The sequence below is a fragment of the Desmodus rotundus genome, chromosome 9 (assembly GCF_022682495.2).
Source record: "Desmodus rotundus isolate HL8 chromosome 9, HLdesRot8A.1, whole genome shotgun sequence".
NCBI lineage: Eukaryota > Metazoa > Chordata > Mammalia > Chiroptera > Phyllostomidae > Desmodus > Desmodus rotundus.
This window is the reverse complement of record NC_071395.1, coordinates 3339381-3366898: the sequence shown is the minus strand read 5'-3', so window position 1 is coordinate 3366898 and position 27518 is coordinate 3339381. Positions and strand designations below refer to the sequence as shown.

Here is a 27518-nt window from a genome sequence, read left to right as displayed (position 1 = left end):
AGAACTCCCTTCCCCACCTGACTTTCGTTTCCATTAGGTACATGACAGAAAATCATTTTGCAGCAAACGACCTGCTGTGGGCGCTATTCCGGGATGACTGCCGGTGCGCAGAGCAGCCAGGCGGAGTGCAGAGGTGCCCCCCCACCCCCCCACCTCCCTGAATACCTCTTATCCGCCATGCTCAAGTCCGGGGCGGTGTACAGGTTCACCTTCCACTCGTCCTGCAGCTTGAGGTCGGCGTTGCTGAAGATGCCCATGAGGATGCTGGAGCCCATGTAGTCCACTCGAGCCTCGGTGGAGCCCATGGTGACCTGGATTTTGTGACTGGGCTGCTGATTCGGGTGTTCAGAGATATGAGCTAAAACAAATAATAGTCTCTTTTCACAGAAACGCCCACTGGGAACAACTCACCAAAGTGAGATTCTAGAAACGGGAATTTCAACGTACCGACCATCTCCAGAGCATTGACGTCCACGGTCCCTCCAACGACCCCTCCCTTGGAGTCTAGCTGGGACCTCCCCAGCCCCACCGACATGCTGATCTCCCGGTCACGGTGACTGCCCACCGACAAGCGGCCCTGGCTCTTCAAACCACTGGTGGTCCAACTATAGAAGAAGGTTGCCGGTGAGACATACGGCTTCCAGCGCCATGAGTTACAGCAAGAGTTAGACAATATCAAAAAAGTTTAAAAAGAGGTTGACCATAAAAACTGATAAATGTTTAAGTGTTAACATTTAAGATGAGGCTTTTTGCTTAGCTAGAAAGTTAGGCTGTTTTACTTATAACTTTCTCTCTTTTTAGAACATATTTCATGTTGTTTTATAGGATCTTTAGGATTAGATTAAGGCATTGTCAGGATAAAGCGATTTTATACTTTTCTCAACGTTTTCACTGTCTCAAACATTTCAGCATTAGAAAAAGGTTGTGAACTGCTTTACTACGATGTAAGAAAACTAGAAACTAAGAGACGATTAAGTACGTCTCTGTGAATCAAAACAGCTTACGTTGTATTCCCCATCACGTTACTCATGTTCATCTGAACGTTCAATTGCTTCAAGTTGATAGCAAACACCACAAGTGTTTCCCACGGGGTCCCCTGTTGACTTGCTGCTTTGTTTGATTTGTTGAAAGGAGTTGATGTTTTTGAAAGTGAATCTACAAATAGAAAAATCAAACGCACACTCATTCATGTGGATACTCCGTGATTACAAAGCAAAACCACTCTCATCACTACGGCCCCGGAACTGAGAGCACAGAGGCCTCGTGCTCAGGCCTCTCATTAAGGAGCTGTCCCAGCGGCATCCAGTAGGGTAGGTGCCGGCAGCCGCGCTCTTGAAAGCGCATGAAGTCCTGCATGCACCCCACCGTGGGTGTGCACGGGACAGGGCAGCACGGGCCGCTCAGCCCGCAGGCTTTCTCAACAAAGCAGGAAACCCCTGGTGGCTACCAGCCAAGAAAGGACAGCGAGCCAGGGACCACTCTGCAATGCCGAGGCTGCTGCGTGCCTGCCTCCTGGGTCTCACGGATGCACGGGCGTCAGGAATCCCGCACACACGCGCTCCACTCTCTCTCACCTCGTGACATGAACTACTCGCTCATTTTCGTACATTCAGACACAAGTAGAGTGTGAGCACATGAGAGTTCAAAAAACGCTGACTCGCCAAAAGACCGACTGACTGAATACTAAGATTAACGTTTTCCAGTATCAAACTTCTTTGACAACACTGTAGGTTTGTTTGACTTCTAAAAACATCTGAACTGTTGAGAAGTACAGACTGGTAGTCAAAAACTAGTCACAGGGATGTGGAGCACAGCGTGGGGAACCCAGTCACTGACACTGTGAGAACTGTGAACAGTGCCAGGTGGGTCCTAGAAATACCGGGGGGACCGCTGTAAAGTATGTGACTGTCTAACCACTGTGCTGCACACCTGAAACTCATACAAAATGATACTGCGTGTAAACTGTAACTGAACAAAGGAACAAAAATAACCACACCACACGGAGCACACTAAAATAGGCCTGTTCCCCTCTCTCCACCTCCCTTTCCAAAGCTGCTAGCACCCAGCTGTCTCGTCCGCAGGCAGAAACTTCCAAGTGTTAGCTGCTTGGTTGCCCAACCCCCACCCCACCAACATCCACAGAGACCTGCAAGGTCAGATCTCCCCGCAGGAGGGGCAGGGATCTGAGCGTAACCAAGACCTTGATCTGGGCACCGGAGGGCCACTGAGAGCAGGCAGTGTTACCTCTTCGGGGAACAGAGGAATCAGACACACTCCTGGACCTCACGGACGCGGGGGACTTGAGGCTCTGGGCTGCTGCCCCTGGTGACATGGTGCTGTTTGCCAGGTGCTCGCTGAACACGCTGGGGGACGGAGGCATGTGCGTGAAGGAGGCCGACTGGCTGGGCTGCTCCCAGGTTCTGCAGTAGGCCTTCCTCGAGGACTCTGGGGACAGGTGCTGGCTCACCCCCTCGATGGAGTCAGGTGTCCCTGGGCCAGATGCTAACAAGAAGCAGAAACAAAAGCAATTAATGGTAAAATCAGCATGTCATAAAATAATAAATGTTGCCACTGTTACCACTTCTAATCCCATTATGCATTTCTTCCAGTTCTCTGTTTGATACAAGTGCAGAAGTTTACAGTTCGCCAAGTGCCTTCCAGCTTGTCCATTTATTTCTCACAGAAACGCTGGGAGAAGGGCGAGAGAGGCACTGCGTGCCCTTTTACTGACGAGGGGATGGACCCAGACCGGACGTCTCCTATTGCGAACCGTGTCCTGCTAGCTCCACCGCTCACTTGCACAGTGTCACACGACAGCATCATCTACGTCCAGGAGAAAACACGCAGGCACTGTGGTAGCACGTCCCCAACCGACCAACACTGTCTGTCTTCCATGCTTCACGAACCATGACTGACTTGAGTGGGGACATACACAGGGCCTGCTGGAGTGTGGTTGGTAGGGTAATAATAAGGGTATAAAAATTTATAGTTTTAATTCAAACATTTCACCTAAGATGTCATATGGTGTGCCTGAGTGTGATATTGTTACGTTACTGAATTACACGCTTATGATTTTGCAATAAGAGAGTGTGACATGACAAAGGGGCTTATTTGGGCTAGCCCCTGTATTTCCATGTCTGCAGGTGCCACAAAGATTACAGAGAAACTCTTAAGAGACTACAAGTCAGCTGAACACCACGCGCTGGCACACTCGGGGCTCACAGACATTTCCTGCATGAGGGAAGGAGCGTGGAGCAACTTACCAACCACCGATCTTGTCACCAGCGCTACCCAGATTAAAAGCAACCTGAGTATAATTCCAACTACATAACAAGCTTACTTGGCAAGTTTATAGTTTGGTCTCCCAGGAAGAGGCGCCTTGCGATGCTTCTCCTATACCAGGCTCTTGGAAATGCCAGGATCTCACTGAGTCGGCGCATGTCGTATTTAAAGGAAGCAGAGCCTATATCACAAACAGCTGGCACAGAAACAGAGAAAATCTGTTAGAATGGATTTCTGAAACCTTTGTTTTCACACGGTATGACACAGTATTACACAATACTTGTTACACGTGAGTTATACTTGTCACAAGTCATGAAACCCCGAAGAACGTGGCACAGCCTGATTAGTAAGTGATAATGTGTTCCTTCCACAGAGGAGGAAAGAGCAGTTCCAGCCGGACACTACTGGCTCCTCCCCTTCTGTGAGGAGGAGCAAGCTGGAATGATCAATCTCTCATGAAATTCTCAGAGAGGCTCTAAAGGTTGGTCTCAGGGACAGCTTTCAACTGTGACCCAGGGCTTTTCCCAAATATGGCTCCTGGGAACCAGCTGGGACACACCCCTCAGAAGTGGCCGCGCCGGGCAGCTGTGGGCAGCAGTGGCCGTCAGTGAGCACGCCTGTGCTGCTCTCTGTGTCAGCCTGGGCCCCCGGCCCCAGAGCCCACCCCACCGCCACCCGTGCCTTCATTTTCTACCTAGCTTAGTGGCCCTCAGTCCCTGTCACCCAGGCGGAAAGGCTGAGGCCTCCTTGTCCCCTCTGTAGCGCGCCTCAACAGACTTGCCACCACCCCTCCTCCCCTTCAACACTGACACAGCGCAGGCCTCCAGCCCCACCTCCCCACGCGGCTTCCCTGCCATGGTACATGCCGCCACGAATTCTTTCCAAGATACCCACTTCTTTTACGTACAGAAACGTACACACAGAGGTGCTGGTGGTCCATATACGCCTCTGCCTTATTTCTTATGGTCGGAGCACTTAAGGGGAGATCTGTCCTCAGTGTACGATAGCTTGTTACTTTGTGGAAGATGCTGTCCTCCCATTTCTTAACCGCCACCAATGGCCCCACTGCCCACAGGAAGCGCTGGCAGCAGGAGAGCGCTGTCTCTGGCCCAGCACACATGCCGAGTGCTTGTGCACCAACAGCTGTGGGACTCGCTCTGTAACTCCCTCTTGAACACTCAAAATCAAATGTGTGTGCAACATGTTGAACTCATTCCCCGTTAGGGTTTTAAGAATTTGCAACTTGAAAATCAAATAAAAAGTTAGAAACCTCACCAATTTATGGCAGTGAAGTCAAGAAAAGCAGCAGTTTTTGGCAATCTAGCGAGGTGTGTTCTAGCCCTCAGGTGACCTTCCTTTGTGTTTCCCTAGAAATGGCATCCCTCACACAGGTGACCCGGGCCGAGCGCGCACTCCGGGCTGCACTGCCGCCCCCTCCCCAAAGGCTAATTAATGTTAAGTGCATTTAATACTTGAACCCTGGTAAAAGGAGGCCCTTATTTAATTCCGGAAAACTGAATACCAGATATATTTATGAGCGTGGTGTCCATTTTGCTTGCAGACTTGTTTACAGACTGACTTTCAAAAAACGAGGCACCTCCTGATCGCCGTATCCGAGATAAACTCACTTTTACAAACTCAAGGTTTATGCTCAGCGAGTCTTTCCGACCAGTGACGGAAGTGGGTTCTTCATCCACATTCCCTTAAAAAAAACACACACACTTACATGTAAGCCACACACACACACACAACTACCTACTGTAGTTCCATGGAATTATCCAAAACCCTGGAAGCAAGCACCAGTTACAATCACTTAAGTGAGGTAGAACTCAAGCAAAATCATCTAATGAGCACTTTTAGTGGTAAGTCTGCAGTTTAAAGAGCCCGTGAGACTCAGGTTCTCTAACAGCGATAACAGCAATGGCAACAGTCTCATTGTAAATTAGTGAACGCGGTGCACACACTTGAAAAATTTACTGTTTGTAGAGTATAATTTCTTATGCCAATAAACCTATATCCAGAGAAATGATTGTGCTGTGCATATCACTTGTAAAACATTAGGAGTTTTAAAATTCTTGCATAATTAGTCTACCTGACTTATTTAATGCATATTTTTACTTATTTGTAGAGACAGGGTAGATTTTACCAAGAAGAAAATTTTAAGTTTCTGGTCTCGTTTTATACCCATTCGGAAGGCATAGCGTGCTCTGAAAAGATCAAAGCCTGGACAGGGCCATCATGCTGGGAAAGAGGTGAGTGCGCCAGGTATACCTAGGGCCCCCGACCCGGTTGTGAGGCCAGAGACAGCGGTCTTCTGCTTCCCGGCCCCATACGGGTGGAACACATAGAGCGAGAAGTCGGACATGCAGGCCGTGAAGCTCAGCCCCGACGAGCTGCTGCTGGTCGTGGTCAGATCCGACTGGCTGCTGCTGTGCCGGCTTCGGCCGAGAGGGCTGCCCAGGCCCGACGAACCTGCAGCCGACACAGACGCCCGAAACCTCTATAAGCCACAGGAAACCGAAGCCTGTCACCAACAGTCTCAGGAGCCCAGCGTGACTAGAAAATAAACTAGAAACACTCAACCATAAACTCATCAGTAGCTTCAAATCCTTGAAAACAAAATGATGTCTTAGACGTACTTTCCAATTAATTTATTGGATTTACTTGGGAACCAGGGTTGAACACTCCGAAAGAGCCATGTGTACATGTGACTGACCAGCTCCCTAGCTTCCTGTTCCTTCTCCCCTTTGCACCACTGGCAGGCAGCCGCAGGAGAGACACACAGCAGTGGGGGTAGGCAACGGGTGTGGGACAAACTGGGCAGACTGCACATAAACCCAAATCAAACAGTGGGAGCCTGCATTCCAGTAGGAAACAGTGGGGACAAATGCAGAAAGTTGTACTATTTGCGACAGCATGGACGGACGCAGAGGGGATAATGCTCAGTGAAGTCGCTCACTCAGAGAAAGACAAGTACCATGTGATTTCACTTACATGTGCAGTCTAATGAACAAAACAAACAAAACTGAAACAGACTCACAGATACAGAGAACAGACTGATGGTGGCCAGAAGGGAGGGTGTTGGGAGCCTGGGTGAAAAGGTATAGGGATCAAGATGTGCAGACCGGTAGCTACAGAATAGTTACAGAACAGTCACAGGGCAGTAAAGTACACATAGGGAACACTGTCAGTAACATTGTAACGACCACGTATGGGTCCAGGTGGGCACTTAATATACTGGCGGAAATAGTATTTGTAAATACTTTACAAATACTGGCTTTGTAAGGTAGTATGTGATTGACTAACCACTGTGCTGTATACCTGAAACTAATACAAAATAATGTTGAATATAAATGGAAAAAAAAAATTAAAGAACCCCCACTGATAAGCCCCCCCACTAAATACAGAAAGTTAGACCCTCTCTCTCAGAGACCAAGTGTCCCCAGTGGCCGAACTTTCCACGGGCAGACAGGCTAATCCCCAATATGCTGCCAACACAAACAACATGAGACCATCCGCGCGGAGCGTTAAGTAGCCCTTGGCTCTGCGTGGATGGGACAGAGGAAGGTTGCTTTACCTGGGGTTCCTGTCTTGCCTCCAGAGGTCTTTGCCCCACCCTGGGAGGCACTGCCTCCAGGGGACAAAGTCTCGGCCGGATATGTGGTCCCTAAAGTCTCCAGCTCTCCCCGGTTTGAGGAGAACACCAAGTCCAGGGATGGCAGCTTCAGCATGCATTCCACTCTGGACACTGGCAAGCAGCTGAACTTGATCTGAGAGGGCTGCAGAGCAGACAGCCAAAAAGGAGAAAAAGGCTCCAGGTTAAACAAGTTCACCGCAGATTGCAAAAACTACATTGCCCTTTCAGTCCACAGATACCGACTGACTGACACAGAAGGGTTCTGTGTGTAACACATTAGCTTTTGCCAACAGACCCATGGGACATTCAGCAATGTATTAACATAGCATTTTTAAACATCTAAGTATTTGAAGAGCTATTTCTGAGTGATAAATATTTAGGTACTTAGATCATTCAGACCATTAAAGACACTTGTTTGTAATCAAGTCTAGGGAGTAATTTCCCTTATGCTAAATTTTAAAAGACTTGCATTAATTAAAGTTTCATAAACTCTCAAATGCTTAGCTGTTACACATTTTCAGGAGATCCTGGAAAGCTATGCAAAGCACCAGAAGGAAGCTCTTCTGGCCACACAGCCGCTGGAGAGAGTGGCTTGCACAGGGGACTGACCGCTACCATTTCTTTTATTCTGGAGATGGAGGGTACGATTCTGATTGAGGAAGAAAGAAACCCTCAAGTTTACCAATGAGCATTTGCAAATCCTCTTACTAAGTGGGCTCGATCAGATGCTGCCTTACACTCCCAAAGGCCTACTGACAGGACCGCATTTAAAGTACAAGAGCCAATAACGATCACGTAACTCGTAGCAAAACCCTCAGAGGCACTACTGTGACTTTCTGTCTCAACTGCACTTTCCTTCTGCCCCAGACAGTAGGGCAAGAGATACACGGGCCATACCGAACAAGGCATGCACGCTAAAGAGGGACTTTAACTTACATATTTTCATTTTTGCCACATGGGAATGAGATCTAGACTTTGAAAACCCTCCGTGGCAGAAAAGCACACACAGGAAACTGCACAGGTGCTCCCCCAGGTGCCGGCCGCCGGGCAGCCTCGGTGCGGTGCACACGAAGGCCTGCGAGCCCCGGGAAGGCAACGGGACCACAGAGAACCTGGGTGGAGAGGTCGAAGGACTGTGGGAGTGCGGCGGAGCCCACCTGCACGCGTACGTAGACCACGACGTCCACGGGGAAGGAGGAGTACGCAGACGTGGAGGACGACACGAGTGACGCTGTGGACTCCTCCATGGGCTCTGGGATTTCAAAGTGCCCCATGTCTTCATCTTGGGAGCTGACTGCTGTTGGAAGGTCCAGTTTCAGTCTGGCCGCCAGGACCAGGGCCAGCCCTGTGCTCAGGGCTATGAGCACACCGCTACGTTTGCTTCTGCGGCCCCTTGAGCCGCACTTCTGTCCCCAAGCCTCTGGCTCGGCCCCCCAAGCCCATCCCCCACTGCGACGCCAAATAGCGCAAAGAAACAGCAGTTGTGCCTTTGCCCTCGAGGACTGCCCGTCGGGTCGGTCAAAGAGACACCTCAGAACCTCAGGAGGGGACTCCTGTCGAGCTTGCTGCTGCTGTGGGGGATCCCACACCCTCACCAGGACTTGGTTTCTTTACTTGTAAATGAGGACTAGCTGACCCCTCAAGTTCTTTTTCAGCTCTATAATTCTTTTATGTTATCACCGAATATATTATGTAATAGCAGATGATGCTGAAATTATATATCGTGTAATAACTGATAACTGCAAAATCGTTCTAAGTCCTAGGGCCCCAAAAGGTGCATGGCAGAGAGTGCACAGGAAGGAGGTGCTCACCTGTGTAATTCCTCTCAATGGGGGTGATAGGAATCGTCTCCAGAGCCTTTTCTAGGAAGTCCAGCAGGCAGGGGCTGATGACCATCTCTTCCGGCAGCGACTGCAGGGCGACCCAGGCGTACAGCTTGGCCGTCTTTACTCCTCCACTCCCTTTTCCCTTGGCTAGGACAGTGACAGAGGTGGGGTGAGCTTAACACAACACAGAAGGATTTCCTGAGACATCAGAATTACATGGCAGTCTGGTGGTACAATTAAAACCATACAAGAATGTAATAAAGAGAACAGGCTGATAGACATGAAACCTTAACATCAGAACATAAAGGTGACTAATGACGCAGATAACAAGTTATCCCTACTTGCTCTACCTCACAAATTCTGGTTAAGTTTTCGATACAGAGAACTTTGACTGACAATATTTAGTGGCAAGTGGAAAAAAATGCCATTATTTTCAGGCTTCCCTCTGTTCTTGCTGTTCTCAGCGCGCACATATTTGTGGCGCTTCGGTGCATGGGCTGCCCTCTCTCTCCTCCTGCCTAACCCAGTGCTCCCACGCGAGCAGGATGAGGTGGACGGCAACCTCGACTTGGCCAACTTTGCCTTAAGATTCCACCGGTGACAATACACACTAGTTCTGTCACCTAGGAAGTAAGTTCAACCTCTATGAGCCTTAACTTCCCTCATGTGTCAAACGGGTATAACAATGCCTGTCCTGCACTTGGTAGGCACAGATGTCAATGTGCCTTGTCACCTGAAAATTATATAAACAGACTGGCATTGTTAATCATGACCACAGGTTACTTTAAAAGATTTATATATCAAACCCCATCTCCCAGGCGAAACTGCTTCAAATAATTACTGTCCACTCGGACATCCCCTGGTTCGGAAATGCGATGCAGGCAGGGCACTGTTCGTGCAGTGTGGTACCCAGACTCTAGAACAACCTCCGACGTCCTGGTCTGGCATCCATATCCGGACATGGCTCTCCCCCCACCCCCACCCCCACTCTGAGCAGGGCCGGGCTGCAGGACCAACAGGTATTGTGGACAGGAGGATTCGTGGCTTCTGAGGCTAAGCCATACAAGATAGGGCTGCTTCAGCCAGGGACTCCTCCAGAGAGACTCCCCAGCCCAGAGGAGAGGCCCATGGGGGTAGGACACAGCTCTTGGCCATGTGCCAAGGATTCCATGGAAGCACGTGCCCCAGACCCAGGCACACTTTCGGGTGACACAGCCCTTGCCAAGCTTGGCAGCAGCTTCATAAAGGACAGTGAGGTCGGATTCACCCAGCCACACTGCCCCTGAGTTGGTGACCCACAGAAGCTGGGTCTGAGGTGACCAGCTCCCCGGTTTTGGACAACTCGTTGTGCCATAACCGATAATGAACGCGGCCACGCCGACGCGCCCCGTCTTGTGTGAGCCTGCTGTCTCCGTCTAGACCATCGCGTCCGAATCGGAACTGCGGACCTTTTTCTAACGTGCAGTTGAGTGCACGAAAATCCAGTGTGTAGTGCACTCAGTGTGTTTTGACAACTGACATGCCAACGTAGCATCCGGCTGAAAACCAGGCCGGAGCAGCTGGCTCACACTCCCATCTATGAATTCCGTATAGCCATTACCAAGTCTACTTCCTCTTCTCTTAACCTGTGAGTCTCAAAGTCTCAACAGAGCAAGCAGGTGATGACTAAACAGTATGTCATGAGCGAAAGTAAAAGCCAAGTGCATTCCCCGTCAGTACCTGAGGGGAGAGGTGGGGGCTGGGGAGGAAGTAAGGTGTTAGCCTTGCTCTGGACAGTGCAAGGCAGAGGAGGAGGAGGAGAGGCGGCACTCTCTCTCATACCGGACAGCTTGGACTCTTTCGAGAGTGTTCTCGGCAAGGACGACCCTCTGGAGGCGCTGGGCGACTCAGTCTTCAGCGTCTTGGAATTGTAATGCAGCTGCATTGGGAAGAATAGCCTTTCGAAGTTAAAGCCACACCGGTGAGAGAGAGGAGGTATAGGAGAAGTGCGGAAGGAAGGCAGGCGTCTGGTGTCCAAAAAGCCAGGCCCTGTGCTCACAGGTGAGCTCTGGGACCCTGGCGCTTCCTAGCTTTCTCACATTTTCAAAATTGAAAAGGTCACCCTGGTGGTATTTAAAGTTATTTCTAGCTTAACATTCTAGAATCCTGCAATCCTAGAATCTAAAAACTAGTTGTTTAATAGCATTGCACTAGGCAAAGTTAGTAAACACGTTATAAGTGTCAATATATAAAAAATAAAATGAACTTTCTGCTCAAATTTTGTGGCACAAGCTGTCTCAGAGCAGTCACAATGTGCCCTTAAGATGCTCACACGTTAGAGAGAAACCTTGGACCTTGGACACCCCGCTTCCATGTAACCAGCGAGGGAAGAGCCTGGGCGAGAGAAAGCAGATGCAGACCCCCAGGATGTGACCCCGCACCCCAGGCCCCAGGGCCTGCACCTTCACGTCCACTCCAGGGATGTAGAAGACTGTGGTCTCTAAGTCGCTCGGCTTGGTCTGCAGGGACGACGGCACTTTCTTACTCGTCATTAAGTGGGTGGTAGAAGCATAATTAGTTTGAAACTTCTTTTTTGAAGGAGAATCTTGATCTAAACTCCTGGAACTTCTGTCATAGCTCCTAGAAACAGAAAAGTATTTTATCTTTTTTAAAAATGACGTTTCTCTCCCTTCTTTTTGTTTGAAATCAAACTGCCATTTACACAGCGAATGGAATGTCATCCCGCAACGATGAGGGCGAGGAGGGAAAGCTTTTCGGGCGCCTGGCTACACCAGCTGACCCTTCTCACAGGCACCAGTTCTGTCCTGAAGCCCGCGACCTTGCCTCTCCCCTGGGCTCAGAACTGTCTCACTGAGCACAGAGGCCCAAGCCAAGCTGCCTTTTACAGAGGTCAAAGCAGTGGGTGCCAGTGAGTCATTGTGGTTTATTAGGGCTGATCCCAAAATAAACAGTCTTTTTACCATCACTACTACCTTTGTAAGAATTTCACTTCTATCTTGTGATTTTATAAACGCCTCCTTGGGTCCCTAGCTGTTGTGGCTCGGTTGGTTGGAGCATCAACCCATAAACCGAAAGGTCGTGGGTTTGATTCTCGGTTGGGGTGTTTGACAGGCAACTGATCGATGTTTGTCTCCCTTGCTCTCTCACCCTCCCTCCCTTCCTTCCCCTCTCTCTTGGATCAATGGGCATGTCCTTGGATGAGGGTTAAAAAAAAAAAAAGAGCCTCCTTTGACAAACAGAATACTTAAAAGACCCTCCTTACAGAGCATCACGAACACAGGAGAAGTGAGCACATGGGGTCAGGGCCCACCACTGGTCTCCCGGCTTCAAGGTCTGTAAGCTGCACCCTCTGGTTCCACCTGCACTCCCACCCACCCATGATCTTCTTCTTCTAATTCTCCTCCAGGTTAGGAAAGAAAACTGAACCAAAAATCTGACGGGAAAATAACCTAACATCCAGACTGTTCACAGCACCAGCTGCTATTGACAGGAGCAGACGGTAAAACTGCAGGTGTGCCCGGGACAACGCCCCGGCACATGGAGGCCACTGTGTGCAAGTGACCCGTGGTTCCTGTTTTTCAGTGAGTTCATCACAACTCTCAGGAACCAGACATTCCTGAGTGTGGTGCTGCTCCCTAAAACAGAAGTGTGCTCTGCAAGGGCAGAGGCCAGTGGAGAGATTCACACTTGTCTAAAGGGGAATCCAAAGAGGTAACTATTTTAATTAAAGAACTTTCTAGAATCTAAAATAGACATCCACTTCTAGTTGCCAAAAAATATTATACACTTGTCTAAAGAAACAGCATGCTATACAAGCAGCCACTCAAACACTGTAACTGCGATTGAATCCACTCTCTCCATCAGCACCTCAGGGTGCGGGGCAAGTCTGCGAGCACTCTGCCAGCAGCACGTCTACTGGGCGAGACTGCCCACGCCCTCTCCCAGGCGCTGGCTTACCTCCTCAGGCTTATGTCGTCGTGCTCTTGCAGGAGGGTGGTCGGGTGCAGCACGCACTTTCCACTGTCAATCTCCACCCGTATGTCCAGTTCGAAGTCGATGTTTCTCTCTGAGGCTGTGCCACTGAGGCTCCGGTTGACGGGTGCCGTGGGCCAGCGCTCCGTGAACAGCTGGTGCACAGCAGCGAAGCCTGTGGCCTTCTTACGAGAAGTATGTCTACGGAGAGAACAACTGGTCACCGCACAGGCGCGAAGTGGGGAGAGTTTGGGCAAACTACTCTCCAACATGCCATAGGAACCACAGTCTGTAAAAAGACTGCACTATTTCGTAAGTTCACACCAAATACTCAACTAGCTCACACTAACTGAAGCTTCTCCTAAGTGCAACGGAGTCTCCTTTTATTCCACACCCACGTGCTTAGAACAATGCGCTGAGGACGCGGGCGCAGTCTATGCTGTGGGGGCGGCTGCAGATGAGTGTGGGCACCACACTCCACGTTTGGGAGGAGACAACATTTTGCAAATGTTGCAAATCTTCCGCAACTGTATTAAGGGACAGAAGCACAGGAAAAGGAGAAAAACCAATGCACTACGGAGCCGCATCACCCTGGTAAACCACAGGCACGTCTCTCAGTCTCTCTCCACTAGGCACATGAAGATTCTTTCTTTTCTGTGAAGTTAACAGTTACATGCAATGCTTTAAGCTCAGTCCTAGATTCAGAGATGTATTCAAGGGTCTTAAAACAAAAAGGCTACTCACGAGGGTTTCCTGTAGATATAAAACCTTTCCTTCTCGTGGTCTTCATCCTTTTCATCCTTCTCAGAATCTTCGCTCGTGGAAGACAAACTGTCATCCCGCCGGCCATCTTCAGACTGGAAAGCAGCGCCTGGGGAGAAGCCTGGCGTCCGGGGGGATCGGAACACAGAACAGGACCCTTCGCTGTTTGGTGAGTAATGGGAGGGGCCATCGATGGTGACTGACAAAAGATCCAGTTCTGTCTCCTCCGGAAACTGATTGTAAAAAGAGGAAACATGGATCAGGTTCAAGTCACAAACTTCTTGATTAAAAAAAGAAGATACACGTTGAAGCATTTAAAAATTGTCCCAGAGTTGAATTTCCTCACTTGGAACGGAAAGAAAGGTCAGCTTTACAAATATATGCATTGGCACAGCAGGGAAGGAAGCGGAAGGTCAAACCACAGAAAGTCCCACCGCCAACATACTAAACACTAGAGTGAAGCTTTACGTAGGTAAGCATGCACCATCATAGTAGTTAGTAGGAAGCTAAGTTAAACGCGCTGCGGAGAGAGAAGAAACAACGACCCACTGCAATCAGAGGGCAAGAAGAGAGCATCCGCGACAAGGAGAGGCACCCCATGCAGCGCTGCAGCCCTGGTGGCACGTCCCGTCTGGGTGAGGCCCGGACGGTAGGTGGGAGACGGCCAAGAGCTTCGCGAATGAACATGTCAATCACTCAAACTTAAGAACCCTACACATTAGGTGAACGGTCTGTATAAACACCATGGCACTAAGTGAGGACTGCAACCTGTGGCCACTGCATTTAAGGAGGCGACAGAAACACAAAGCTGCCCACGACCTGTTTTGGACCCCCAATTCTGAGAGTTGCCGGACTGCCCTTTGGGAGGGAATGAGCTCTGTCCACTGTGATGTGCAAGGTGAGCCACTTATTGCTACTGCTGCTATGTGATACCTAGTGAAGTTCTAATTCCCTAATTCAAAGCTCCAAACGTTTGCAGGATTCACCTCTTCTTTACTTTTTATAAGATACATGTTATTTAGTAAATAAAGTAAATCAAATTTTATCTATCAGAGCATCTTCAATTTTTAAAACTATGGTAAGAATTTATGTAGATAAATATCCATTTGTTTTATATTCATTTTTTATTTAACCATGCCTAATGCTTTATTTTGTAATTTATAATTTTATATACTACTTTTATTAACAGTGTACATTGTTATGTAAAAGTAGGACTTGACTCGATTCAAGTATTAATGCATTTAGGAATCACTTAATCATTTCCCAGTATATACACATATTAAATCATTATGCTCTACAGCCAAAACTAATATAATGTTATATGTCAATTATATCCATAAAAAAAAAACTTAACTGGTAGATTCCACTCAATTTACTGTAAATGATTTATTTCCAAGTTCACTTTTAGAAAAACAATAGGTTTATCAAACTCACTGTATTACAATCTAGTTGTTTTAATACAAAATTCAGCCCTGGCTGGTGTGGCTCAGTAGATTGAGTGTTGACCTGTGAACCAAAGGGTCACTGGTTCGATTCCCAGTCAGGGCACATGCCTGGGTTGCAGGCCAGGTCCCCCTAGGGGACGCACGAGAGGCAACCGCGCACTGATGTTTCTCTCCCTCTCTTTTTCCTTCCCTTCTCCTTTCTCTAAAAATAAATAAATAAAATCTTTTTTAAAAGCCACACACATTTAAAAAAATTCAGTCTGACTAAATTCAGTGCAACTACGGGAGACACAGGGTCCTGCAGAAGGAAGGCCTGCTGGAGTGTGGTTGGTAGGATGATATGAGTGTAATAACTTAGAGTTTTCATTTGAGCATTTCACCTAACGTGTCATACAGTGTGCTTGAATGTGAATTGTCATGTTACAGAACCACATGCTTATGGTTTTGTGGTGGAAGATTCTGTAATAAAAAAGGGGCGTTATATGTGCTGGACCCTGTATATTGAGAGAGCACCATAAAAGAGTTGGGAAGGGAAACCAAGTATATGTGGAAGAAGTGCCCATTTTTAAAAGTAACTTGGCAATTTCTAGACAAAGGTTTATATACTAGTATGTAGATACATTTTTAAAATCCAATTTTACGTTTATGACTTATTTAGAGAAACTATCTGGCTCATAAATGTTATTTTGACTTATAAATTATGACTGTAGCACATTTTCCATCGTGTTTTAAAAATGAGAATAATTTTCTAAGTGGAGTTTTAATATATTTTTTTATACCAGTGACTCAAAAGAAATCATTCAATGATTAATTTGTTATTCTGTGATAGGTTTGATTTTAATTTGAACCAGCTATTTTTTTTAAAGAAAATATTCATTTTGTATTAGGGATTAGCAAATAACTGCAATAAAGTTGCATTGTTTGGTTTACGATTTGGTTGAGTTGTGTTAGCCTTTTAATTGTGAAGACTAAATAGTATTAAACTATGAAGAAGTGTAAAACTAAAACATATTTATGCAAGAGCTCTGTAACTCAAAAAATCTTAAACCTTTATCTAAAATATTTTTGATGTCTGAGTTTAGTATGAAATGAGAGGAAGACATTTAGAAAGAAGATTTCCAAGGTGGTTGATTAGTCTTAAAGAAGAGTTTATGTTGTTCTTAAAAAGTACCTGAAAGTACCCTTCCCCGGGACAGCTGGACTCTGGTGTGCTTGCCCACACTGTTTTTTTCAACTTAAAATAATAAGAAAATTTATAAAAACTCACAAAAAATGGTTTAAAATAAACAAATATACAAAAAACAAAACAAATATTTTTAATATGCTCTTAAATTAGATTGTAACTTTGAAGCTGACTTTTTCCTTCTGGTTTCTGCTATCATTGTTACATATTTTACACTGAACTTCGGAGATAATGGAATGCATAAACACAGACACGCTCCACACCACACCTGTGTACGAGACCTAGTTCAGTGTGGCCCTGCAACAGGAGAGGAACGCCCGACCAAATCTCTGCCAGAGAACGAGCGGTGGGGTCTTCACTCTCCGCGCAACGCTGGCCAGTGGGGGTGCGGGGGTGGGGGGGTGCGGGTGCAGTGCCCTGCTCTCCCATACACTCTGGCGCTCCGGCCACCACAGCCCCCCGCCCGTCCTGCTGCAGGAAGGACTCAAGCTCTGAGGTGGCAGAGCCATCACAGCTGTGTGGCCCTTTAGCCCTGTGCACTGACACGGAGAGCCTCGCTTACTGTGTCTTGGATGTTGAACGTCACTCGGGGCCCAGGAGATGCTGCGTCCACACGGATTTCCGGGAGCTCCTCCGGGTCTCCTCCTCGAGAACTGTGAGTGAAATGTAAAGTCATAAAACATCAGCACCCCTGTTTTAACCCCCCTGGACTTTATCAGAGTCGGATTCATGACACGGCACTCTGCTGCTAAATATTTACCACGACCAAGTCTCGAACTTCCACTGCTGTACTTCTTAACTTTCAGTACCCACAGAAACACAGAATGCTTCGCCGACACAAGTTTTCTAAAGAAGAATTTACAATTGCCACTTCACAGGGCTCACGTATTAGTCAAACAGTGTTTCCCTCGGTGTGTAAACTCATATGCTAACTGTGTGGGAGATCACACGTTTTCTCAAGTGACAAGCTTAGAGCAGCAGCCACCAACAGGCACCTTTTCCCTTCTTCGCACAGGGTGTAAGTTTACACGTAAACCTGCCTAAAGAGCAGTGGACTTCACTCCTGAAAAGCACACGATGACTGTGGCTTTTCGGCAGTGAACTTCTTCAGTGAACTTCGCCCGACAGCGCCAGCGCTGCTGGTGTGGGCAGCGCCAGGCCTGCTCGGCTTTCACGAGTGTGCGGTGCCCACCGTCAGTGCACCGCACAGGAGCAGTGGGCCCCGCTGGGGGCCGCAGGTGGCCGGGGACCGCTGGCTGGAATGCACATTACCTGGCCCTTTCCGTTCGCTTCAGAGGCGGCCTCCCAGAAGCAGAGACGGTCTTGGATCGGCTGTAGCTCGGTTTGTAGCCCAAACCCCACTTATCCTTCAGGGAAGCAGCCTAATGAAGTGGGAGAGAAACAAGGGTGGCTGTGAACCACTGTGAACCAGCCAGCTGCTTCCCCAGGTCAGGAACGAGCGACGTGAAGTGTCACTTCCCAACACAGGCGGTGAAACTGGAGCATCGGTCAGCTGCTCTTTAGCCCTCATGTCTCCTGGGAGAGGGCACAGTGAACACACTAGCCACCAGCTGGCCTGGGAGAAAGACGGGGAGCAGGGTGGGCAGCACAGGGAGAAGGTAGGAAGAAAGGCGGCGATTGAAAAGGAGATGAGAATTACAAGGAAAGAGGGAAAGAACCCCAGTCCCCTCAAGTCCCACCCAGGGCAGCTGGGACAGGCTCCCCACGGCAGCAGGGGGAGGCAGCGGTGGCAGGAGCGCTCTCCGGGCCTCCAAACATGGAGCAGGAGCCAGAGTGCAAAGGGCCGCACACAGTGGAGGCGCGGGGTGCAGGAGGACTTGCCGGGGAGTGGGGGGTCGCCAAGGGAGACACACGTTAGGGACACAGGCTTTCACTCATTCCCCCGATCCTCCCTGCCTAGTTTGTTTTTCAGTCATTTCCGAGTGTGAGCTACCACACACACACTGCACTAGCATTATTTTAATTATACTGTCTACAGGATTATGGACTTATTAACGCCAGAAACCAGTGAAGAATAATTCAAATTGGATTCTGCATTTAACTCGAATAGTAACTCAGAATGACATTCAAAGCAGGTTGCCGGGACTCTGGGGGTGGCCAAGGGAAGAGAGCTCGAGCCAAACCCTGCTGGGCCCTGTCCTGCCCCTGACCTGACCCAGCGTGCTGCCTTGGTCTGTGCGCGTGTACGGGGAGCCTCCTGGCACCCTATTCTGGGACGAAAAAGCGGATGGCTCTGCTGTTCACTTACAAAAGGTTCAGAACCCGTTCATCGTCTTTAAAAAAGGGAGTTTTCCACTAACAAGACCCAAAGCAATCTACTTCAACTTGAGTAAGTTTTAGGTTTTTTTCTACTGTGTATAGCATATCTGTATATTTATTTCAATTGTTCATCAATTGGACTAAATTCCAGAAAACGTGGTGGGTAGTGGGGTCAAAGAGAAATAACTTGCTCTTTAAGAGGCTTAAAATCTACTAAAGACAACTAAACGAGCACATGGTAATGTGAGAATAAGTCACTGAGAGGTGGAGCAAGCTGTACGGAATGGGATGGGGTAGAAGGGACATCTCAAGAGAATTCCCGTTTGAGGTTGAGACTGGAAAGAAAGGGGGACTTCATTAAAAGCAGACCAAACCCGCCGACTCAGGGCACAGGCTGTGGGTTTGCTTCTTTGTGCCGTGGGGACTGCTGGTGTATAACCGTGGTCACGTGGCTCCACCTCTCCATGTCTCTGTTTCCTCATCCTTAAAATGGGGAAGAGGATACAAGCTCCTCGCAGGGCCGTCCTGAGGACTTCCTGGGCTATTAAACAGGAAGTACTCTAAACAGTGCCTGGCACACAGCAGGTGTGAGGGGCACAAACCAGCTGGGTCATCGCCCACAATGGACGGGGGGAGAGAACAGCGTTAAGTGCCATCGTAAAGTTCAGGAAATAAAAAAGAAAAAATCTACTTTGATAAAATTCTCGGTAAGTGTTGACTCACTCGCATACTGGACCGCCGTAATTTTTTGCGAACGTCTCTTCGAATATCATTCACAGCAACAGATTCTAACTGCTGGTAACGCTGAATTTCTTGGTTTATGGTTCCTTCACTTGCACCTAATTTTCTGAATGCAAAACAAATATGGCAATTAATGTAAAGAAGTTAAAAAGTAAAGCTGACTTTTACTTGCTCCTTCTTAATTCTTTCACTTTTCAGAGTATCAAAGGTTATGTATGAACAAGCCAAAACCCTCCAGGAAGTTAACCCTCGAACCAGGCAAACTGTAAAAGCCTGGCTCCCATGTTTCAGGAAGCGGTCCTCACTCACTTCTGTGCCGAGTCTCTCGGACCGTCTTGTGAAAGCTATGGACCACTCTGCACAAGAACACTTGCTTGTAAAATCCCACCTACATAATTTAAGCCCCAGAAAGGTTTTAGGGGGGGAAGTATATATTTGCTTCAAGTCATTTTTTCCACCCAAGAACAAAACTCAAACTGTAATGTAAGTCAACAGGAAAATGTGAATCATAGTATCATAATTAATTTACAGACAAGCTTTCAGGTAATACCTTTCACTGTAAAAAATGCATATATTTGTGTAAAGTCCTTGAATTCAAAATAACCACAGGTATAGGTGTTGGAAGATTAGAAAATATGAGGTGTGACTGTCGCCTCTGGGAAAGCAAACTTTCAAGTCTGCCAAGAAGAGCCCTACAGACGAGGGGCTACTTAGCACCACCGGCAGACAAGCGACACAGAGAACAAATCATGGCTATGTACCTGCCCCCCATGACTCTCCCTGCGCCCACCTCAATGTGGAGAAGGGCGAACACAGGCAGGCCGACCAGCAGGCACTGAATTCAGACCGCGCAGGTTCACACCAACCCCTCACCCCCCAGCCAGCTTCCTCAACTCCAGAGTCTGCACGATGCCCCCGAGCCCTGCAGAAATGCTGCGGACAGTAAACCCGGATGACAAGTCAAAGGCACGTGCTGAGAAATCCTCAACTTGTTTCCCCGTTGAAAATGTCGATTACTGAAATACTAATGCTACCAAAAGACAAACGGAAAGATTCACATTTGCACGTGAAGGCAGGTGTAAGCGGCCACGCACATGTGGAGACACGTGTGAGGGACCTGAAGCCAGTCACACACTGCTCAGAAATAAGGAGCCATGGCAGCACGAGGCCAGGACCTCAGGCCCAGCTGTGACACTGCTGGATGCGCCCCCCCGGGCCAGCTGCCAGCAGTGGCCTTGCTCATCTCCTTTACGCACGCCCAACCTCCCCCAACTTAAGACCCGATGGTTCTGTCGCTGGGGAGCGGCGTGCTCTGTGAAACGCCGTGGCACATACTTCAGATCATCTATGACTTTGGCTTGCTCGTTCAGCTCTCTGATATCCACGATTCGCTTCATCAGCTTTCTGCCCCTCAGGTCTCCCGGCTGGCTGCAGGGGGCGCCTTGTCTTCGATACTCCACAGCTTCCTGAAAAATCAAAGCAGGTCTGTCCGGGCCGTCCCCTGGCCGCCCAGCAAATCTACTCTATCTCAGAAACGACACAAATCAAGGACGCATGCAAGAATCAGAGGAATCTACAGTAGGCGGGATGATTGGAATTCTCCAGTGATTGGCAGCCCTTGGTTTTCACAGGAATCTACTTAGTTACCACCTACGTTTCCCCATGAGTGAGCTCTGCACACTTTCACACGGGCCTGGCTAGACTGAGGGGAGACCCGCGGCCCGGGGTCACACAGGTACTCTGCAGGAACAGAATAGCGCTGGTGTGGGGGCGTCAGGCCTAGCAGGTGATTTACAAGTCGCTGCCCAAAGGTGAGCTTGTGGCCATCTCCACTGACTGAACTTCCATCTGAACTCTAAATGATAAACAGGAACAGTAATTTTTTAAAGGATGTCTTTCCCAGAACAAAGCTATTTCATCATACAATGGTTAAAAGGTAGCTTAAAAATTTTTAATAATCAACAACCAGAATAAAGCAGAGTAACTGTCTTTTTAACTATGAAAAAATTTGATACTATAAAATGTACAGTATAGATGGAAATATATATTTTTTAAATGCCTACATTTGTGGGCATGTACTCTGCTTTTGAGTTTCATTTTTTAACGTCTTTACTTAGATATAATTTACGCGCCGTAGAACACACCCATGTCGATCGTACAACTCAGCGGGGTTTACACACTCACAAAGCTGTGCAATCATCAGCACAATCAGCTCAGAATGTTCTCACGGACCCCAAATGAAGCCTCGCAACTGCCGGCAGTCTCTCCCGGGCCCTCTGCTGCCCCTCCCACCCGCCCTGCTCCCAGCCGGAGGAGACCACTACTCTACTTTCCCATCTCAACGGATCTGCAGCACTTCCACGTCACTATGTCACCTGCAGGTTAAGGCACAAGTTGATGGACAGACATTATTATGAGACAAGAACTCAATTCAAAGACAGTGTGAAAGGGGACCCAAAAAACCCGGAATATATTTGTTTAAAGAACTGTGTATTTATTCTCACGTGTTTAAACTTCATTCCCCTTCAAAGTACTCTCCACCTGATACAATACACCTATTGAGATGGTTTTTCCACTGCTCCAGTTTTGAATGCATCAATTTTAGTGCCTTTTATAGTGCTTCTGCCGTTTTTGGTCTCACCTCTTCCACATCAGCAAAACATTTCCCTTTGAGGACTTTTCTCATCCGGATGGGAAAAAAAAAGTTGCTTGGGACGGAGATTGGGTGAATAGGGAGGGTGGGGCATGGGGGTCATGCCGTTTTTGGTCAGAAACTGCTGAACACTTGGCACGGTGTGGATAGATGTGGGCTGGCGTGCTTGTAAATCACCCATCATTAAATGGGCACCCACATTGAAAGAGTCTTCAAAAAATTCACTGAAGGCAAACACAGCCTCTAACACCACCACCAGCTGGTCCACTGATACAGATGGGTTCCTAGAACACTCACCTAGCAGGATAAGCCTATAATAAAGGGGCCGACCTCCAGAAGATAATTCTGGGTTTTTTTTGGGTCTCCCCTCACATTATGACATTAAAAACAACATTATGAACTGTGGACACAGGAACTACCACCCCCTTCCTTCTTGCACAATTAGCGACTACAATGTAATAAATGAACCGAGTTAATAGCACCCATATTTCTTGTCAAAACATATCCAAGAGCAAGATTACATACAGTGTGGACAGTGGGAGACACAGTGTCCACTTCATCCTCGTCCGACAGGTCGCCGATGTTCACGGAGTTCAGGTCAGCAATGTCGTCCACATCCTCCTCGCCGGTCAGGGTGGTCAGGGTGTTGCCCAGGGCGTTCAGCCGCTTGCCGATGTTGGGGTCCATGTGCACGTCAATCCCACACATTTTCCACAGCACATTGAGGGTCCAGGTTCCGGCACTACTGCTCTCTGTTTGCACAGAGAAGTGGCATTTAAGTAACTCTACGTTTTAGGGGTCAAATGGACAGAGGCGCACGGAGCAGGGCCATGGCACCGAGGCCCCAATTGTCCAGAGTACCCTGTGCTGCCTCAGGGCAGCAGCAACTGCTCCTGGGACGCCCTGTCCATGGCTCCCGTCATTAGCCAGAGTAATCAAATCATCAGTCTGGTGAGGGTCTGTGCTGGGAAGCAAGAACCCTGCCCTGGACCGGAGAGCTCGGTCTTCCTGTGTCAGGGGCATCGGGCCCTGAGTGGCTGGCAGCCACATGCCCGCCGGGGGCCTGGGGACCTCAGGGGGTGAACAAAGCTCCCCAAGGAGGAGGACGGGAGCTGCCGAGCCCTGCTGATGTGGGGTCTTGTCCCAGTCCTTCCGGGGGGACTCTGCATGGCCCTGGTTCCTCCTCTTTACCTACTCCAGCCATTCCCACATCTACCTGCGGTCTGCAAATGTCCTTCTAGTGTTCCCCCTTTTGGTTAAGTTAGTTTCAGTGGCTTCTTGTCACTTGTAAACAAAAGCCCTTACAAAGACTTCGGTGGGAACCCTCTCTCAAAAGACGTATTCACCTCAGCCTTCTCCTTTCCTCTAACTTTACTCTGGACATGTTCTGACCTTTCCATTCCTGAGACTGGTGCCTGTCATCCTGCTGCTCGGGGACATCACTCAGCACACGCACAGAGGCCAGGCTTGGCGAGCACAGGAGGGAGTGACCAGAGGGAAAGAAATCTACGGACCTCAATCAGCTCCCCTGCCTGCAGCACTTAAGAGCCCTCCATAAGCGTCTCCCTCCAGCTTACCCCAGTTTTAAGCCAGGCAAAGTAAGGGACACGTGCACTGTGCTGTCACCCCAGTTGGATGGCCGGTGATTTCTCTGGTTGTCTCCAGCCTGGTTTGCTGGAGTTCCCTCCTCCCTGGTTCTTGAAAGTGTCCCTTTGATGCTGCCACCAATGCTTTCTTGCTCAGGATTCAGTGACTTTCTAGCTGTGCTAACCACGTTCCAAGTCCTTATTTTGGGATGTAAGCTTTTCCCCACCTAATTTTTCACATAACCGTGTTCCCGCCAGTTGGGACAACACTGCTGGACACTGCGTTTTGCCATCACGACTGCTGACACTCTCTGCCTCAGTTTTCTGTGACCTGCACCTCCCAGGTTTTGCTTCAGAAACAATTATATCCATCTTTCAAGCTCCTGTTTAAATGCTTGTTCTGCCATGAAGCTTCCTCTGATCCTAGCATCCTTCCAAATTTGGAAATGTTCTCTCCCTCCTATAACTGTCAACAGCATCTAGAACGTTACATTTCACTGTACTTAGCACATACTGTAGTTTAATTATGCTGCAGAGCCTTAACTACATTATTACAACTTAAACTTACAGAGCAGAAAGTACACCTCATTTATCCTTGTCTTCCCTGGTCATGTGCGGTCTATTGTGCACTGAGCAGATGTCTAATTCACGACTGCTAGACAAGAATGTGCTGGTGGTCAGCGCGCATGCACAAAACTTGGGGAACGCCAGAGGCAATTCAAAGACCCCCCTGCCCCATTGCTGCGCAGGCAGAAAGCACACATGCAGGCAGGCTCCTCCTGACCCAGGGAGCAAGAGTAACAGCACGGTGGACCTACCAGCCGCCGCTTGTCCCGCGGTCCGGGAGCACACTTCGTAGGTGCCGTCGGGAACCACACCTGCACACAAGCACCCAAAACGGTTGGCAATGAAAGTACACTGGAGGTCAAACACTGTACTGAAACTTTTCCCCCAAAGAAGATGACCTAAATACAACCAGGACCATGAGCTTCTCTAGGTCTCAGCTTCTGACCCATAGGCCGACAGGGCTGCCTTCCGTGACTCGTGGTGCCCGTTTCACATCTCTGGAGTTTTACCCCACAATTGCAGAAGATTAACTGCAGTTGTGCCTTCCCCTCTGCCTGTGGTGTCCTTGCCTGCCTGGGCGCCCACGCCCGCTGACCCCGTCGCTCGCGTCTCTGGGTGCTGTGACAGTCTGAGCCATCGGGGGCGAACGGCCCTCTAAAGGAAAGTGGCTGCTGCCGTGTGCCAACGCAGAAGGTCGCAGACCCGTTATTTTGGGAGAAAGGGTCTATTTGTTCAGTGACAGTTTCTGTTATATGGTTTTTATTTTTAAGATAGTGCCAATGACTTTAAAATGTAAATTATACTTTTGAACCATATGGTACCTGTGCCTCACACACAATTATAAAGTAAGAAAGAACTAGATCTTGTTTCAGGGTAAAAGATCACCCAATTCACCCTTACAGTCACGGTTACAATTTGGAGCAAAAGAAACCCAGATTACCCTCTCAAATCTAAGAATGCCAGAATGAAACAAAACCCCTGAAAATCTGAGTAACCTAATTGAAGCCAAGTGAAAGGAAGAAATAGTAAGTGAAAAAACGGTAAAAAACTTTTGAAATTTCCAATTCCATTAAATGTCAAAGGATCTCTTAAAACAGACATTTTTAAAAAGATTAGAGATTACATAAACTCACAGAACCCAGAGCATAGAGTATGAATGAGGACTAGGAAGCTGTTGAGGAGCACCCCTGAAGGCGAGGCCGGGAGCCTGAGAGACTCCTCCCAGGGGGCGCAGTCTCTGCGGCAGAGAAATATCCCCCAGTGGGACCAGCCGCCATTCGGAGTCCAGGATGCCAGTCTCAAAGCTCTGGTGACCGAAAGCTACCCATGTGTTAACAGAGAGCTTGGAGTCTTCCAAAGGAACTGAATGGTATAGGTAATTTTTCCAAGTTCATGTTAACGAAAAAGAACCTAAGATTTATTATCTCCTCACATGGTCCTTTGGACTCTTCCTACATTCTAAAAATTAGACTGACCATTCTAATTTTTACTGTATTTCCCAAGAAAAAATTAGAGAGGAAATTTGGCCAGGCCATCTTTTTCCTAGGGCAGAATTTTAAAATGATGTATAAAAAAAATCCTCAGGCATGCTCCTATTTCTCTTCCCTATACTCAACTCTTATTTATTTATTTATTTTTAAGATTCTATTTATTTATTTTTAGAAAGAGGGGAAGGGAAGGAGAGAGGGAGGGACACATTGATGTGAGAGAGAAACATCAATCAATAGCTTCTCATATATGCCCCGACCTGGGACCGAACCCACAACCCAGGCATGTGCCCTGACTGGGAATCGAACCAGTACCTTTTGTTTTGTGGAATGATGCCCAACTCACTAAGCCACACTAGTCACGGCCTCAACTCTTTTTTAAAAAAAATGTATTACATGTTAGTTATATCTAAGTATAGTTACTGGCTAAGAAATTTTACTTCATAACCTTTCATTCTTCAAATATAATTTTCTCCATTATTAAGACTGATGATGCTTTATTAATCCTGCTATAATATTTAAAATACTAAAACAGATAAAATAAACCCCTACACCTTCAAAATAGCAGAAGAGCACAGCTGTAGTTACTCCCAATGTTGAGTATTGTGGAATCAAAGGAATCCACACAATTCACACTCTGTATCCCACACGTCTGGACATGTGGACTTACTCTCGGCAGCACTGATTAAGGCTGGCTTCCTACCCCTGGCTGTCTGCGACAGCTCTTCTGTGTTATATGAGGAACCGCATCGCACACTTTCTCTCAAGATCCCCCAGAACAGGCGCTCTACCTGGTCATTTGCAAACCAGCGTAGGAAAGGTCGGGCGGTGAGCAAGCCTTCGAGGGCTGTGCTGTCAACAAGAACGGATGCGTGGCTCCCTCACCGACACTGCAGAAAGGTACAGTTTTCCACAAACACGTTCCGGGGTTTTAAAATAGAAACAGCCTCGTTTTACAAAGTCCAATAATATCCCTATGCCTGAACATCCTTTACTTTAACAAATGAAGACATTGGGTTGTGGTTTCTTGACTTTGTCTTTTAATTTTCAAAAGCCTACCCTGCGCACAGAAGACAAGCAACACTCACAGGCATTCATCACGAGGTCCCCGCGGACTTCTGGCTTCCAGTCGTCCCACGACGTCTCAAAGCCGTCAGCGAAGCGGATGCAGAAGTTTTTGAAGTGCCCTTTGCTGACCAGGGACTCCGAGGAGCAGGCTGTGATGAGGGTGCTCTCGATGGTCAGCACCAGGGCAGAGCCAGCGTCGAGGTCCCCAGCGTGATTGGACTGCCAGATGCAGTAGAGAAGCAATGAGACAAAAGGTGACAGCTGTTTAAATTTGGAGATTCTCGTAGAGTTCGAAAGAGTAGAAACCCATGAAGGACCAAGCCCAGAAAGCTACACTAAAAAGCAGCTGAGAAAGATGCCTACTTCTAAAAATTAGCTTGCTCAAGTGAAATGCATTTCCATGGTTTTTTTTTTAACTAAACTTGCAAAAGGCTAATTATCTATTTTTCTCTCTCAAGCTCTGATTTCGCTGTGGGGAGTATTCATCCTCATTCTCTTCACCAGCCTTGGCGTGAGCGGCCTCCGGAGACCTGACCCGTGCCATGAAAGCACTGCCGTTCAACGCCTGACGCCCGAACACACCACACGTTGCCAGTCCTCCACCCAGCGTTGTCCTCAGCACTGTCGTCCAAACGAAATACTGGAGGATAAGTTCATCCAGTAACTGCTTACAGGTTATTTAAGATAAATTGTAACAGTAAAATATAGGCATCTGTTCTTGTTGCAATTGCAACTTCTTGGTCTGACAGGGTTTAATAGCCTTTTTCTCTCTCAGGCACATGAGTGTGCAAATATGTATTTCTGAGAAGTGGTCCCAAATTATGAAGAAAAAATTCTTTTTAAAAAATTTTTGTTTTTTAAAAATTTTATGTATTTATTTTTAGAGGGGGGAAGGGAGGGAGAAAGAGAGTGAGAGAAACATCAGTGTGTGGTTGCCTCTCCAGTGCCCCCTGCTGGGGACCTGGCCCACAACCCAGGCATGTGCCCTGACTGGGAATTGAACCAGCAACCCTTTGGTTTGCAGGCTCG

General features: G+C 48.0%; 1 protein-coding gene across 13 annotated transcripts in view; it reads right to left on the bottom strand.

The window, feature by feature from the left end:
* BLTP1 (bridge-like lipid transfer protein family member 1) overlaps positions 1-27518 on the bottom strand; it is a 123321-nt gene that overhangs the window by 9729 nt on the left and 86074 nt on the right. For 5 of the 13 annotated variants that reach the window (XM_053930585.1, XM_053930584.1, XM_053930590.1 and 2 more), the window contains 23 exons: positions 26510-26708; positions 24186-24245; positions 22307-22533; positions 20783-20983; positions 20464-20594; positions 19111-19234; positions 17380-17489; positions 16670-16760; positions 16096-16158; positions 13462-13712; positions 12703-12918; positions 11187-11364; positions 10465-10663; positions 8731-8892; positions 8077-8216; positions 6861-7061; positions 5554-5761; positions 4805-4984; positions 3341-3478; positions 2245-2502; positions 1005-1155; positions 448-605; positions 166-358 (listed from right to left, as the gene is read on the bottom strand). In XM_053930585.1, the coding sequence (XP_053786560.1) occupies positions 166-358; positions 448-605; positions 1005-1155; positions 2245-2502; positions 3341-3478; positions 4805-4984; positions 5554-5761; positions 6861-7061; positions 8077-8216; positions 8731-8892; positions 10465-10663; positions 11187-11364; positions 12703-12918; positions 13462-13712; positions 16096-16158; positions 16670-16760; positions 17380-17489; positions 19111-19234; positions 20464-20594; positions 20783-20983; positions 22307-22533; positions 24186-24245; positions 26510-26708 (3839 nt within the window). Of the gene's footprint in view, positions 1-165; positions 359-447; positions 606-1004; positions 1156-2244; positions 2503-3340; positions 3479-4804; positions 4985-5553; positions 5762-6859; positions 7062-8076; positions 8217-8730; positions 8893-10464; positions 10664-11186; positions 11365-12702; positions 12919-13461; positions 13713-16095; positions 16159-16669; positions 16761-17379; positions 17490-19110; positions 19235-20463; positions 20595-20782; positions 20984-22306; positions 22534-24185; positions 24246-26509; positions 26709-27518 lie in introns of those variants that run through there. The other 8 variants (XM_053930588.1, XM_053930587.2, XM_053930592.1 and 5 more) reach the window with 8 other exon arrangements.